The sequence below is a fragment of the Ursus arctos genome, unplaced genomic scaffold, assembly GCF_023065955.2.
Source record: "Ursus arctos isolate Adak ecotype North America unplaced genomic scaffold, UrsArc2.0 scaffold_5, whole genome shotgun sequence".
NCBI lineage: Eukaryota > Metazoa > Chordata > Mammalia > Carnivora > Ursidae > Ursus > Ursus arctos.
The window spans coordinates 14,425,661-14,440,252 of record NW_026623067.1 but is presented as its reverse complement, the minus strand read 5'-3'; the positions used below and the strand labels follow the sequence as shown (position 1 = coordinate 14,440,252).

General features: G+C 51.6%; 1 protein-coding gene across 1 annotated transcript; it reads right to left on the bottom strand.

The window, feature by feature from the left end:
* Window positions 1-4,093: 4,093 nt before the first annotated feature.
* Window positions 4,094-8,254, bottom strand: PROP1 (PROP paired-like homeobox 1). Its single transcript, XM_026507749.4, has 3 exons — window positions 8,146-8,254; window positions 6,677-6,909; window positions 4,094-5,905 (listed from the first exon to the last, which is right to left on the bottom strand). The coding sequence occupies exons 1-3, from the start codon at window positions 8,252-8,254 to the stop codon at window positions 5,567-5,569; spliced, it is 681 nt and encodes a 226-aa protein (XP_026363534.1). The 3' UTR covers window positions 4,094-5,566.
* Window positions 8,255-14,592: the final 6,338 nt, after the last annotated feature.

The following is a 14,592-nucleotide window of genomic DNA, read 5'->3' as shown; positions in this document are numbered from 1 at the left end:
CCAGAAAGTTGCCCTGGGAAGCGGGGACGATTAGATCTTCAGGGTCGCTGCGGTGGCGAAGAGCAGGCAAATTTCCCGCCAGGCGACCGGCGTACCCAAAGGTCTGTGTCCAGAGCGGCTGGCTTCCAAGAGCTTCACCGAGGGCTTCTGCGGTGTCCGTCCTGAGCTGGTGCTGCCGTGAGCCTCCCATTCCTTCCTCTCCTCCCCTCCCCCACACACCGGTGGCGGCGCCTGCAGGTGCGCTAAGAGTGGGGGCAAGGGGACAAGGTCCCTGAAGTGGGGGGGGGGGGAGTCCCCCTTCGGTGCCTTCCTTTTTTTTCTCTGTCCGACGCTGGGCTCCCATGATCCTCCGCGTCCTGGTATGTCCCGGAGTCTGGCAGGATTTCTTGGATTCAGGAGCAGTCTCCCGCATCTGACTCCCATCTTGGCACTAAGGTAGGTGGACAAACGTCTGCACAGAATTAGCGTTCTAGTTGCCATATCTGAGGAGTCTAACAAAAAAGCAGAAGTGTTTGTAACAGTGGGGGGGGGAGGTGGGAGTGGGAGTCATGGGCACTGAGCTCTTAGTTGGCTCTTCCTCGCCACTGCTAGGGTAGGTGGCTTGGTCAGGGGTGGGTTCCTTCCTTTGGAGGTGGGCAAGAGGACCTGGCTTCTTTGACCTTGGGGTCCCTGTTCCTGTGACTTAAGGGCCTATGTGGTGGAGAGGCACCCATGTGCACCCACATGCACCCATGTGTCCCCCCTTCACCTCCCTCACCTGGCCAAGCTTAGGCTCCAGGCGCAAGTTCTTGAGGGGTCACTGTTCCCCTTTCCTTGGGGCACATGGGCCCATCTCACCCTAGAAAATGCCAGAATCTCCCAGAGGTGTTCTGGCTGCTAGTTGGGGTACCCTACACCAGCTCTCCAGGTCCCATTTGCTGGTACAATGACACCAGGGCTCAGATGGACCCAGGAGTCCTGCAAATAAATTGATAAGGGCATGGTTTGAGTATCCTAAGCCCCAAAGCATTTGGCCAGGTGGCTTCCTAGGCCTATCTGGACACTGTAGCCTCAAACACACACACACACACACACACACACACACACACACACACACACACTCACCCCAATGAGCTACCCTTTGGGACTGACCCCTACCCTTATTCCGCTTTGGGCTTCTTAGCTGGTGCCAGGAGAAAAGTAAGGGGCCCCATAGGCCTTTAGATGCTGAGTGCTAAGGGGGTAAATCTCAGGGGCTGGTGGGAGGGAAGGGGGGAGGGACCTCAGTGGAGTAGGAACTTGGAAAACTCTGAAGCTAACCGCCCAAATACAAAAGGGGCAAATTCTCAGAGCCCCTCTTGTTATTGGGACTTCAGGCTCACCTTTTGCACCTAGCTCAGAAAAGAGAGAGTGGGGGTTTTATTCCAGGGGTACTGGGAAAAACCCGGAAAGTAGTGAGAAGTTTGGTAAGCCCCTGGGGGGGGGGCACCCAGTACAGTCTTACAGCCTGGCACCCGGGCCGCTACTGAGGGCCCTGTACTCGGAGGGCCCTCTCTGGTCCTCCTCCACCTGGTGAGAAGTTCTCAGGGTCCCAGCCTCAGCCCCTTTCCCCCAATTAGGTCTCATACCCAGGTCCCCAGTCCGGTGAGTCCCTGCCTGAATGGCACTGAACCTCTCTATAGGCTCTGTGAGATGTCTTCCCCAGTTCCATCCTCCCAAAGGCAGGCTGAGCCTTGGTCCCCAGGGAGCTAAAGGGGGGCGCTGTTCGGGTGGGTGAGTGGTGTGAGGGCACCTTGACATGCAGTCTCAGTACACCCCGGAACTGGAGAGGTCTGCGTGGTACAGGAAGCAGTAGGGCCTCGGTAGAGATGTCAGGCAAGCATTGAGCCGGGGTCTGGTCTATACTTGTCCTCTCGCCAATCTCGGGAACGAGGAGTCCCCATTCTGAAGGAAAACGGAAAGTGCCCGTGGAAGTAAAGTCTTCTCAAAACTTGCTGTCAGGGGTGACGCGCTGGCCATGTTTCGGGGGCTGCGGGCTCCGAGCTGAGAGCAGCATCCTGCAAGACGGCCAGGTACGGTGTGCACGGGCCAGACAGCCCACAGGCCAGAGATGCGCCAGCCTCCGGCGGAAAGTGGTGACGCACGTGGAAACGCACTGCCCTTGAGCTCCCGGGTTCCGAGGTAAGGTGAGGCTGGTGAAGCCGGAAGCGGCCCCCACCTGGAGTCCTGCCGGTTCCAGCCAGTCCCCCGATGGAATGCTCCTGGCAATCGAGGTTGCTCACGGAAGCTGAATGTTTTACAACCTCTGCTTTCTTAGGCCTGGTTATTAAGTTGCGGTCGCAGGTCGCCGAGGTTGCACAGAAGCAGAAACGCACCTGCCGCCCGCAGAGGCCCCCTTGGACCGCGCGACAGCCTGCGCATTTCCCGTGCGATCCCAGGACCCACCACAAGGGTCTTCGCGACCTTGCCTCCCAGTCCTCTTGCAGCCGCGCCCCGTGACTCTGCGGTCTAGCCCTCGGTCCTGGGCAGTGAATCACTCCATCCCCTGGAGCCATGTGCCTGGTCAGGCCACCCCAGAACTCCCGCCCTCTACTCCCCACACGCCCCATTTCATGTCCCAAGTCCTTCCGTTTTCTGAACTGGGATTTGGATCCTGCTGGGAAAGGATCTTCCTAAAAGACCAGGTATTTCGATTTCCCAACTCAATGACGAATTCCTGATCTTTTTTCTGTCTGGTGGCTGCATTTCCTCTTTGGCCGGCTAGGAGGAGGAAGGGCATGTTACCACTTGAAGGACAGTTCTTTTTTTCTTTTTTAAAAATTTATTTATGTTTTTTAGGTAATCTCTACACCCAACACGGGGCTTGAACTCACGACCCTGAGATCAAGAGTCGCTTGTTCCACTGAGTGAGCCAGCCCAGTGCCCCCTTTTTCTCTTTTTTAATTTCCAGGTGGGGCAGATTCCAACCCTCTGCCAGTTTTAGGAGTATCTCTTCTCCCGAGAAGGGAGGACAGGGAAACGAGAAGAGTCAAGGTGTGCCCTGTCCTTCCCCCTGGGCTTTACAAGAAAACCTGCCACGGCTCCGTGATGCCCTGTTAACCCTGGAGCTTCCAATCTGCCAGGTCATTCTCCCGCACTGGAGGCACCAGGGCTCCCAGGGGAGCAGAGAGAAGGGGCCTGTGGGGTGCAAACGCCCTCCAGAAACTGCCAGTCTTCAATCTTTACGTAATATATATGCATCCTAATATGCATTTAAATTTTTAACACTTTTAAAATTATTTTGCAGTGAAAACTTCATATAAATGGTATGACATACCGAAGGTACTTTTCTGGGAAAAAATGTTTTTTTTGCTCAACATAAGGTTTTTGTGGGTAATCCAGGTTAATATACATATAAATATACTGTCATGTATGTTATATATATGATATTTTGAGTAGACTTGTTACAAGGAGTACATATTATTTTTGTAATTTATATAACTATTAAGATTTGTTTTAGCTATATATGTTTTATATATAGAGATATGATATATGATATAGATTATATAGATATATTATATCTATATATAAAGAACTTTCCTGAATGACATAAGAGGGGTCTGGAAAAAATGACAGGACACATCTGCGTTTGGATAAGACGATTTAACATTTTAAAGATATCAATAATCCTTAAGTTTTGCATAATTAAAACCCCACGATGGTGGTGGTGGTGCGAGAAGAGACAAGCTAATTGATGGAGAAGAACCAGGGGTCTATACTGTCCTGTGTATAAGGAGAACTTAGTGTGTGAAAACGCAGGACTTCACAAATCAATGTTAGATGCTGAGATAAATTATACAGGTAAGTCTGGCTAGCTGGTTGAGAGGGAATTACACGCCTCTCTTGCATGACTACACATCCTAAAATAAATTTCAGATGACTCACGGCATAATATTTTGATTCCAAATAGCGGAGAAAATGTGGGTGGCGCCGGTGAAAACAAGGGGAGAGGTCTGGGCTGGGGTTCCTCATGCAAACCACACAACCGGGTGAATGCTTTGTCAAGTCCCACCAACTCTACGTAACTGGTAGCATTCCAGGTGCTGAGACACAGAAGTTACACACGATAGGTACCTACAGCATTAGGGCTTAATTCTCTCAGGAAAGCCTAGAACACAAGTAACAAACAGCGAAAGGCAGCTGCAAGACACCTAAAGCGATATTTCTACCCCTACCGCACAAAGCGCTCTCAGTCCCTAATAAAACATAACTCTACCCAAACCCAAATACGCGAGTACGTCAGAGACGCACGGCAGGACACGCACCAGTTGCCAATAAATGTGAAACTATTTCACGTCTCGCTGGCAACCGAGTCAATGAAAACTTACAAGTAAGCAACAAGGAGACATCCTCTCAGTGGACAAGAATGTCAGAATGGTACAGGTCAACAGGGTGTGCTGAAACCAAAGTTGGGGAATTGTGAAGGCTGGTATAATGCTTCCAGAAGGCAGTCTGGCCCAGGGAGATAATTCCATGAGAGGCCAAAAGGTACGGCACAGAGGTTTTTACTATTTTATACTATTCTATAAATACCATGAATACCCACCCCACGGGCTTGTTTACTCAGAATGTGTCTATGGGCCTGACGATAAGTGAGGGAGGCCCACATGCAAGTAAGCACGTGACGAGTGAAATAAAATAAGTACATTATAAGCCATATGACATGCGAATGGTGCCACCAACTAGCCACACGACCTTTCCGTGAGGAGGACTCACACCGAGGCACCTCACGGCAGGTTCTTTCCTGGGAGTGACCTCTTGCCAACCTTAAGACACATGATTGGTGGAAAAGTCAGCCCTAAATCGAATTGTTTCTTCTCTATCAGAAACCACATACGTTATGACATGCGGTAGATTTCAGAGTCAGGTTGAAGGCAATAGCGAAGACTCAGATCTTCTTTATTTATTGTTTATAAGACATTGGAGAGCTGTTCTGAGATGATCAGATTTGCAGGCTCCTGTTGGCAATGGGAAAGGCTGGACCTAAGGGAGCCACGGAGGAGGATTAATCCAGATATGGGGACGGAAAAGGTAAAGTGTCTGCCGGAACGGAAAAAAGAGGAAGAAATTCAAGAGGTATTTCTAGAACATTAACGAACAAAAGTTAATGACTGATTTGGGTGGTGGGGTGGGTGACGGGGAAAGGATGAACAGGGAGACTTTGAATCAAAAGCCTTATTGAAATCAGCTAGAAACTGCTGAGTCAACATCTTCAACTGTGATCTTAATCAATGAAGTCCTGAAAGTTCTATCACATTCAACCACTTCCGTTCACCAGCAGCAACAGTTGCTTCCATCAATACCTACTGGTCACCACCACTGAGGCCTTTTATCTCTATCTTCTAGTAGGTTCACCTCCCTAAATTCCCTCAACTAATCACCTCAGTGGGCCTTCAGCATGACCTCCCATTTCTAAATTCCCAATCTCTGAGCTGCCCCTCACCAGATTTCTACTTGAACCCTGGAAGGAAGGGAAGCCACCCAGCTTTCTGGGCATTTCACCAGGGCCACGGGCTGGGGGGTTTGCCTTATCAGCACCTGTCCGACCTTAGTTCCAGGACTTTGGTGGCTCAAGGCTGAGGGGAAGCATGGTTGGGGGTGGGGGGCAGGGCAGATGGCCAGTGGGGGTTGGGTGCAAGGTGGGGTACCAGTCTTCAGGTTGGGGGGGTCGAGCAAAGGAACTGCCGGTGGGGGGCTGAGAGGGAAGGGCGTGGTTGTAGGGGTGAGGGAAGCAGGTCATGGGTGGAGGCGGTGTTGGGTAGGAGTAGGGACAAGCAGGGGACTCGGGCAAGAAACCAGAGAAGGTGGCAGGAGACAGATGGGCCAGTGGCTGGAGCAGCGACCGCTCTTGTTTCCTCTGCTTAGCTCTGCGGTTCTGGAACCAGACCTGAGGAAGGGGGAGAACAGCCACATCAGAGCCTCTCTCTCAAATAGGGGGCCCTGTCACATCAGAGCCCCCTCCCCGTCGATGACAGAAGGTTCAGGTGCCCAGCTTAATAAGCCTCTCCCACACGGCAGAGGAAGGAAAGCTCTTTCCAGAGGCATGTGAATGAGCTGGGCCTCCTCACAAAGCGAGACCCACACCGTCACCCCCAACCTGTGCCTAAATTTGCTCTACTGCAAATCCGGGGGAGTCCGAAATGTCAACTTCCCCACAAGAAAGAGATGAATTATGACACAATGGCCTTTTTCCTCCACGGAGAACAGGAAACGTCCCCGAGGGTTATGACAGATTACGACTGCAGATGAGTTTAATTGTTAGATACGGGGCCGGATCTCCGGTAGGGTTTGCCCCTGAGATTAACTACCTCGATGGTTCGGACGGAAGGAGCATCAGGCTAGCTGGGTTTTAAGGCCATGGTTAGGGACAAGGCCACATGTGCCCGCCAACTGTTAAGACTGTATTTCGGTTGGAATTCACATCCCCGTTGAAGCTGAGGGTAGGGTGTTGAAATTCAAGTTAGATCAGGTTAGAGCTCGGGTTGGGTTCAAGGGACATTCCCGATGTACATGAGGTCGTGTGGACTGGTGGTTGAGGCTGTGCTCTGGGGAACGTTTAGGGCAGGGTTACAGCGCCCAGGAGAATTTAGACCCCAGTAGTCCGGAGCACCAAACCTGCATCTCGTCCCACAAGAGGAGGGGGATCCTGGGGCATCACCTGGATTCTGGCCTCGCTGAGGCTTGTGTCCCGGGCCAGGCCCTCTCGGGCCCAGATGTCGGGGTACTGATTCCTCCCAAAGGCTGCCTCTAGCTGTTCCAACTGCGCTGGACTGAAGGTGGTACGGTGGCGGCGCCGGGAGTGCGGGCGACCCCTCTGTCCTCCTTGGGGAGAAAGCCTCGGTCTCCGCACACCTACGCCAGAGAGGTTCCTGTAGGGCCGAGGGCTCGTGTCTGAGGATGGAGGGGAGGGCAAAGTTGTGCGGAGTGGACCCACCTGTCCATCCTGGACTGCGTATGCTGCTCCGCCCCCCCGCCCACCCCCAGATTCTCCTCAGTGCCCCGCTGCTGCTCACACACTCGCCCCGACCAGAAAACCTTCAGCTCTCACAAGCCCCTGGACGCAGCTCAGCCTCGGCCGCTGCCTCAGCTCGGAGGGCCCGAACCCACGCTCCGCTCTCCACACACATTGCACAGACTCACTTCACACCCTGGGCCCTGTCTGCCTCCCTTCGCTGTATGCCCACGCCCGTGGATCATTCCCATGCAACGGGCGCCCCTCGTGGGCCTTCCACCTCTCTGAGCACGTACACTACCCTCCCGGGTCTCACCCCACGGGGCTCCTCTTCGCTCTGACCCACTAACAGACTGTCCACGTCTCCGTGACCCCCATTCCCTGTTCCCCGCTCTCCAGGCTCACCTGCAGCATCCACCTTGTCGAGACTGCTCCCATCCTGCTAGGCCCTTCCCTGGGCAGGTGAAACATTCCTCCCTCTTCCGCTCAGACCCACCCTCCCCTCGCATGCATTTCATCTTCTCCCCTACCTCGGCCCTGGCTGGCCCGCCGGGCTGCAGGAACCTGAGCTCGTGGGAAAGGCTTGCCTCTCCTCCCCACAGGCTCACTAAGCCCCCACACTAATTAGTCTGAGAGCCAGCCGGGGAAGGGAGAACACGGAGCGAAAGGAAACACCTGGAAGTCACACACGGCGAAAAGGAGATGTCTGGAGCTGAGGCACCCATCCCCATGGGGACCAAGGGTGTGGCTCCCACCCAGCGCTCCCTGTCCAGCTGGGGACACACGTGCATCGAACCGCTGGTCACAGGGGATCCCAAGCCCTGGCCCCTCCAGCTGCCCACCTCAGAGGAGGCCGTGCAGTGGGCGAACCGGGGGCTCAGGAGTGAGGAGCCAGATTTCATGTCCACCTCCGCCGCCCCCCCCCCCCACCGCGGGTGCTGCGTGGCAGCCCGTCCGCTCTAGGGCCTCGGGTCCCGTCTGCGAAGCCAAGGAGCTGCCCCTCCCCATGCTTTCTGAGATGCCCAGGGTTTTAGCATTCTTGGATTCTGTTTTTTATCTCCTCTCCTCGCCTTCCTCGTGGGGAACCACTGCCCCCAAGGAGCCTAAGCGTAGAGCACCCCCCACCCCACCTCAGGACCCCCGCCTCCTCAGGACCAGCCCGGAGATTCACTCACCCGCCGTGGAGGTCAGAGTCCCAGCGGCGGGGTAGCTCTGGGGCCAGAGGCTGCTGCAAAGTAGCCCCTTCTTTTGCTTACCCTGCTCACTCCTCCCTTCTGCTTCCATGGCTAACAACAAAGACCGAAGACAGTCCGGTCTCCCGTGTCCCCCAGTCTCTGCTCCTGGGTCAGTCCTTCTCTGGTCTGTCAGTTCCCTCTACGCCTCCCTCTCCCTCTGTTTATACCTCTGGCTCTCTGTGTGATGTAGATACAGAGAGATGTCTTGGCCTTTCTCACTGTCTCTCCTTTTTGCTAATTTTTTCCCCTAATTCCCCCTTCCTTTGCTTGAGTATTATTGCATTCTCTCTGCCTTGCCTGGACCCTGTTTCTCCGTGTGTGCCTCGACTTCCCGCTGCCTGCCCCGTCTCCCACCCCGTCTCCGCGATGCGGTCCTCTCCCTTCGCTCTCAGCTGCCTACTTTCCCAGCTTGCAATCCCACACCACCTCCTTCTCCCTGAGCCTTGGAGGAGTGACCTGCTCCTCGCCCCCGGGGGGCCCGTCCAATCATTGCCTGGCCGCCAGAGCCGCCAGAGCCCCCTTCGTCAGGGGAGGATCACAAGCCAGATGAGGGAAGGGGTTCAGTTGGAGGGTCCAGGGACTGGGGCCAAGAGCTCGTATTCCCAGAGGACCAAGTTCTTTTGTCCTGTTAAATCCCCTCCTGGGAGCAGGCAGGGTACGAAGTAAATGCATTCCTCCTAAGACCCTTCCTCAGAACCCCACCGCGGGGAGAGGGGGTGCAAATGCCGGCCAGGAACAGGGCCTGCCTGGCATCTCAGCATGTGGGTGATATCCAAGGACCTGTTTCCAGGAAACTAAAAACCTAAAAGACATGAGTGCATTCTGGCCCCTCCTGGATACCCTGATTCTCAGAACATACTAGACACACCCCTGCAGGACAACCTGAATCACAGGATGAGTGTCCAGGACACTGGAGGACAGTCTGCTTTCCTCCCCCAAACATCACCTCCTTGTTCACTCAGAACCCCCGGGACTCCGTGACCTTCCGAGGTCACCCAGACATTCAGAAAACCCTGGCCCTCAAGAGCATTGGAATTCCTGGTGCATCTTGACCCCTTGGACTTGTGGACTCCCACGACACCCTGGCATATTCTGATTCTTCAAGGAAACCTTGAAGCACCCAGATCCCTGGGCAGTCAGGACACCCTGTCCCCAACAGTATTCTGCTTCTTGAGATTACTTAGACCCAGGAAGGCCATTCTGACACCCATAGGGCATCCTGACCCTTTAAAGAAAACCTGACACCCCAGGACTCTAGGATACTCTAGGACACACTGAAATCCAGAATGTTCTGCCTCTACTAGAAGATCCCCTTGACCCTGCCATGAGGTCCTAACCTCTCAGGACACACTGACCCAATGAGGACACCCTGCCCCTCTTGGAAGGGACAATCTGGATCCCCAGGTCATGCTAATCTTTCACACACATCCTTTAAAAGCACCCTGACAATTTGAGACCCTCCCCCCCCAAAATCCTCTAGGATCTTGATGTTTCCAATATGGCCCACAATCAGCAGCATCAGCAGCACAGGACAGCTTGTAAGAAATGCAGAACTTGGGTCCCCCCTTAGTCCTATTGACCCAGAAGCTGCATTGTAACAAGACCCCTGGGAGAAATGAGTGTATATTTCTCTTCACCAGCTCAGGCTTCCGTAACGAAATACCCAAGGATGGGTGGCTTACACAGTAGACAGTTCTCACAGTTCTGGAAGCTGGAAAGTCCAAGGTCGAGATGCCAACTGATTTGGTTCCTGGGGAGGACTCAATTCCGGGGGTGTAGACAGCCGCCTTCTGCGGCTTCATGTGGCAGAGAGAGAACCACCTTTGGTCTCTCTTCTTCTTCATGTCCAGATACTGATCCCATCAGTTCATAACAACGTTAAGGTTGAGAAGCACTGATCCAAGAGGCCAAGCTTTCTCCCCTACCCCAGCGTATTCTGTGGTCTCCTGGAGCAACCCAAGCCCCAGGGCATCCTGACCTCCCAAGACCCAGTAACATGTCGTCAGCTTGGACCTCCAAGCAAACACTGAATTCCAATACATCCTGCAGCCTCAAGATACCCTAACCCTACAAACTGTGCCCGGCCACCCAGGACAGCCTGATTGCCCCAGGATGCTTGGATAGTCCAAAGAAACTCTGACCCACTATCCCTGCTCCCCAAGGACACTGAGACACTGCCAGTTTGACTTGCCATTCTGGAATACCATAATCCCTCAGGGGGCTGGGAGGCTTAGAGGCATTTGGTCTTGCAGGGGGCATCCTGATTCCCCCCCCCCCAACCCTGACCATCAAGGAGGCCCGACACCCAGCATCCTCTCATGCTACAAGAAGGAGAATGATGTGGAGGGGAAGAGTGTAGGTTCTGAAGCCAAACAGCCCTGGGTTCAAATCCCAGCTATACCACTTGCTACGGTATGTGATCCTGGGCTCATTTCTAAGTATCTCTGTGCCTCAGGTTTATCATCTGGGGATAATAATACAGTTAATTCTCTTTGTTTTATTTTTTTCAATTTTTTTAATTTATTAATTAAAGAGAGAGAGAGAGAACACAAACAGCAGGGAAGGTCAGAGGGAGAGGGAGAAGCAGACTCCCCGCTGAGCTGGGAGCCCAATGCGGGACTCGATCCCAGGATCCCGGATCATGACCTGAGCCGAAGGCAGACGCTTAACTGACTGAGTCACCCAGGCACCCCCGATTCTCTTTATTTAAAGTAGTTGTGTTCCATAAAGTCACTACAAACACTGAGCTAGTGAATACTGAACCACTGCTCCAAAAGATAGGTTCCTGTGAGAGCCTAGCCACAAAATTTTTTTTTCTTTTTTTAAAATTCATTTATCTGAGAGAGAGAGAGAGAGAACACACAGAGGGCAGAGGCAGAGGGAGAGGGAGAGAGAATCTCAAGCAGACTCCCCGCTGAGTGCAGAGCCCAAGCAGGCGTGATCTCAGGACCCTGAGATCAGACCTGAGCCAAAACCAAGGGCCCGGCGCTTAACCTACTGAGCCACCCAGGCGCCCCTGGCCACAACATTTTCATCAACTGATAAATCCATAACCGTGTTGTACGTGTCTCTGATTGAAGATAATCTTATTTTGGTACATATTGCTGCCTTATTAACATCGGCCTCGGGGCCAACAGTACTGTGACTCCTGCCTGAACAGGGTTATCTCTCGCATTCGTATTTTCTCCCTAAAGCGCATCGCGGCCTTCCTGCACTTAGGAACACCAGACGGCATTTTAGGACTTTGCTTGGAAGTCACGTTAAGCAGCACAATGACCCAAAAAAAAGCCCCAAGATGTGAGAAACGGCGGCATTTAAGAGACTGCAAAAAGACACCTGTTTCCAATACGGAAGCTACAACAGGAAGGCGGAGCAGGCGCTTTGTTTGACCTCAGCTGGGAACGTGGCAACGCAACGGTTCCGTCCCACTGCGCACGCGCACGGCTGCAAATGCCCGCCCAGCTGCCAAAGAGTGTTGCAAGATGGTACTGACCTTGGGGTTTCAAATACATTAGAGGGAGTAGGTGACTTCCCAGACCCAGATCCACAGATAGTGAGGGTCACCTGTACCTACCCGGCAAGGACGTGAGGGCTGAGAGTTAATGAAAGAGAAGCATTTAGGATGTACCTCGAACCTACTAAGCACAGGCCAAAATGCTACTTTGTTATCATTCTTCTTACTACCACAGACCCTGGGAGACTCTAGCCCTCAGAGTCATTCCGACCTTATCTGATTCCTGAATCCCTAGGGCACAGGGTTGAATTCAGTCCTAGGACTCATGAGCCCTCCAAGAAGTGCTGACTTCCATACCTTATAGTCAGCGTGATAGCTGACTTCAAAATGTTCCTCCACAACCTTCTAGGGCACCCAGAACCTAGACCGTGGACATGTCCAGACAAAGGCATGGTGAGATTTGGGAAACTCTGACCCTATACGGGATTCCCTGACCTGAAAGGATCCAGACACTCAAGGGCATCCTGCCCCCAGGCCATTCAGAAACCCCGGTTGGCTCTTATTTTGCAAAGGGCATGCTGGCATTGAAAAACCACTTCATCCCCAACACCCAACTCAGGATATAAGAGAGAAAGAGGGAGAGGGAAGGAAGGAGGAAGAAAGAAAGAAAAAGGTCTTAAATCAATTATCTAATCCTTATCTTAACAGACTAGACAATGAATGTCTAGTTGCAAATGAAACCCAAAGTAAGAAGAAAGAAGAACACAATTGAGATCAGATTGTTGACACAGATTTTCTCCCTGGACAAAGCTTGAGTCGGGCTCCTAAACCTTCTCTTCGGCCCACTTGTGTACTTTCTCGTAAACCCCAGTTTCAGCAAGAACCCTTCAAAGTCAGTTTAACCAGAATCTCCCACCCTTGATATCGGGTCACCCTCCATACCTGGAAGGGTTCCTCATCTTCCACCATCCCTCAAGTGAGGTCTGTTCACCCTGGCCTGTCTTCAGCGAAGAATCCTCTTCGGTCGGTCGGACTAGAATCCTTCGCTATACCTGGTGTCCCTCTTAGCAACTTTCTATCCACTGCCCTTCACCTTGCTCCTTGACTATAAATTCCAACTTGCTCACGCTATATTCTGAGTTTAAGCCTGGTTCGTCCACTTAGGACTCTCTTCCCCTACGGCAATAATCCTGAATAAAATCTGTTTTTGCCACTTTAACTCCTGTTGAGTTCTGATTTTTCTTTGACAGCCTAAATCAATGAAATGGAAAACAGGGAATAGTGAAAATTAGTAAAACTGAAGGCTGGTTCACTAAGAAAATGAAAAACACTAGAATCTCTAGCAAAACCAATCAGGACAAAGATAAGACAGAAATGACTAATACAAAGAATGACCAAGGTAAATCAGTACAGATTCTAGAGATATTAAAAGGATAATAAGAGAATATTATGAACACTTTATTCCAGTAAAGTTGATAAATCAGATGAAATGGACAATCTTATGAAAGGCAATCTATCAAAGCTAACTCAACAATAAATAAACAGAGTAGCTCTTTATCTAAGTAATAATTGAATTACAGTTTAAAAAAACTTCCCACGAGGGGCGCCTGGGTGGCACAGTGGTTAAGCGTCTGCCTTCGGCTCAGGGCGTGGTCCTGGCGTTATGGGATCGAGCCCACATCAGGCTCCTCCGCTAGGAGCCTGCTTCTTCCTCTCCCACTCCCCCTGCTTGTGTTCCCTCTCTCGCTGGCTGTCTCTATCTCTGTCGAATAAATAAATAAATAATCTTAAAAAAAAAAAAAAAACTTCCCACGAAGAAGACTTCAGGCCCAGGTGGCTGCACTGGTGAATTCTATCAAACTTTTAAGAAATATGGGGCGCCTGGGTGGCTCAGTCGTTAAGCCCCTGCCTTCAGCTCAGGGCGTGATCCCAGAGTCCTGGGATCGAGCCCCGCATCAGGCTCCCTGTCAGCGGAAAGCCTGCTTCTCCCTCTCCCACTCCCCCTGCTTGTGTTCCCCCCTCTCGCTGGCTGTCTCTCTGTCAAATAAATAAAATCTTAAAAAAAAATACATAATAAAACCAGACACAAGTTCTTTCAGAAAATTGAAAAGGTATGAGTACCTTGCCAATTCATTTTATTTTATTTTTTAAAGATTTTATTTATTTGAGAGAGAGAGAGAATGAGAGAGAGAGAGAGAGCGAGCACCTGAGGGGGAGGGTCAGAAGGAGAAGCAGACTCCCCACCGAGCAGGGAGCCCGATGTGGGACTCGATCCTGGGATTCTAGGATCACGACCCGAGCAGAAAGCAGTCACTTAACCAACTGAGCCACCCAGGTACCCCCAGTTCATTTTATAAAACATTATAATAACAGACCAATATTCTTTATGAATATCGATTCACTGGGGATCCTGGATAAAACTTTAGAAAATCAGTGTCTCATCATATCTAAATGGGATAATACATATGACCAAATGGGCTTTACCCCAGGAACGTGAAGTTGGATTAACATTAGAAATTCGATACATGCTATTCACTGTACTAACAAACTAAAACAGGAAAACCATCCCAATAGACACAGCGAATGCAACAGACAAAAGTCAGCATACATTCATAATAAAACCATTGAGTAAAATAGGAACAGAAGATTTTCTCAACTTGATTGAAGTCACATATGAAAAATCTATAGCTAACATCATACTTCATGTTGAAAGGGAGATTACCTTCCTCTTAAACTTAGGAGCAAGGGGCTCCTGGGTGGCTCAGCAGGTTAACCGGCTAACTGTTGTCCTCTTGATTTAGGCTCAGGTCTTGATGTCAGGGTCCTGGGATCCAGCCCCTCGTGGGGCTCTGTGCTCAGCAGGGAGTCTCTGTCTCCCTCTGCCCCTCCCCTCACTCATGCTCACTCTCTCTCTCCAAAATAAGTTTAGAAAA

Excerpts from the sequence above, each read along its gene's own strand:
- PROP1 (XM_026507749.4), bottom strand. The coding sequence starts at position 8,254 with ATGGAAGCAGAAGGGAGGAGTGAGCAGGGTAAGCAAAAGAAGGGGCTA. Across the intron at positions 6,910-8,145 it reads GACTCTGACCTCCACGGCGG|ACACGAGCCCTCGGCCCTAC; the intron begins GTGAGTGAATCT and ends CTCCATCCTCAG. Across the intron at positions 5,906-6,676 it reads TCAGCGAGGCCAGAATCCAG|GTCTGGTTCCAGAACCGCAG; the intron begins GTGATGCCCCAG and ends CCCCTTCCTCAG.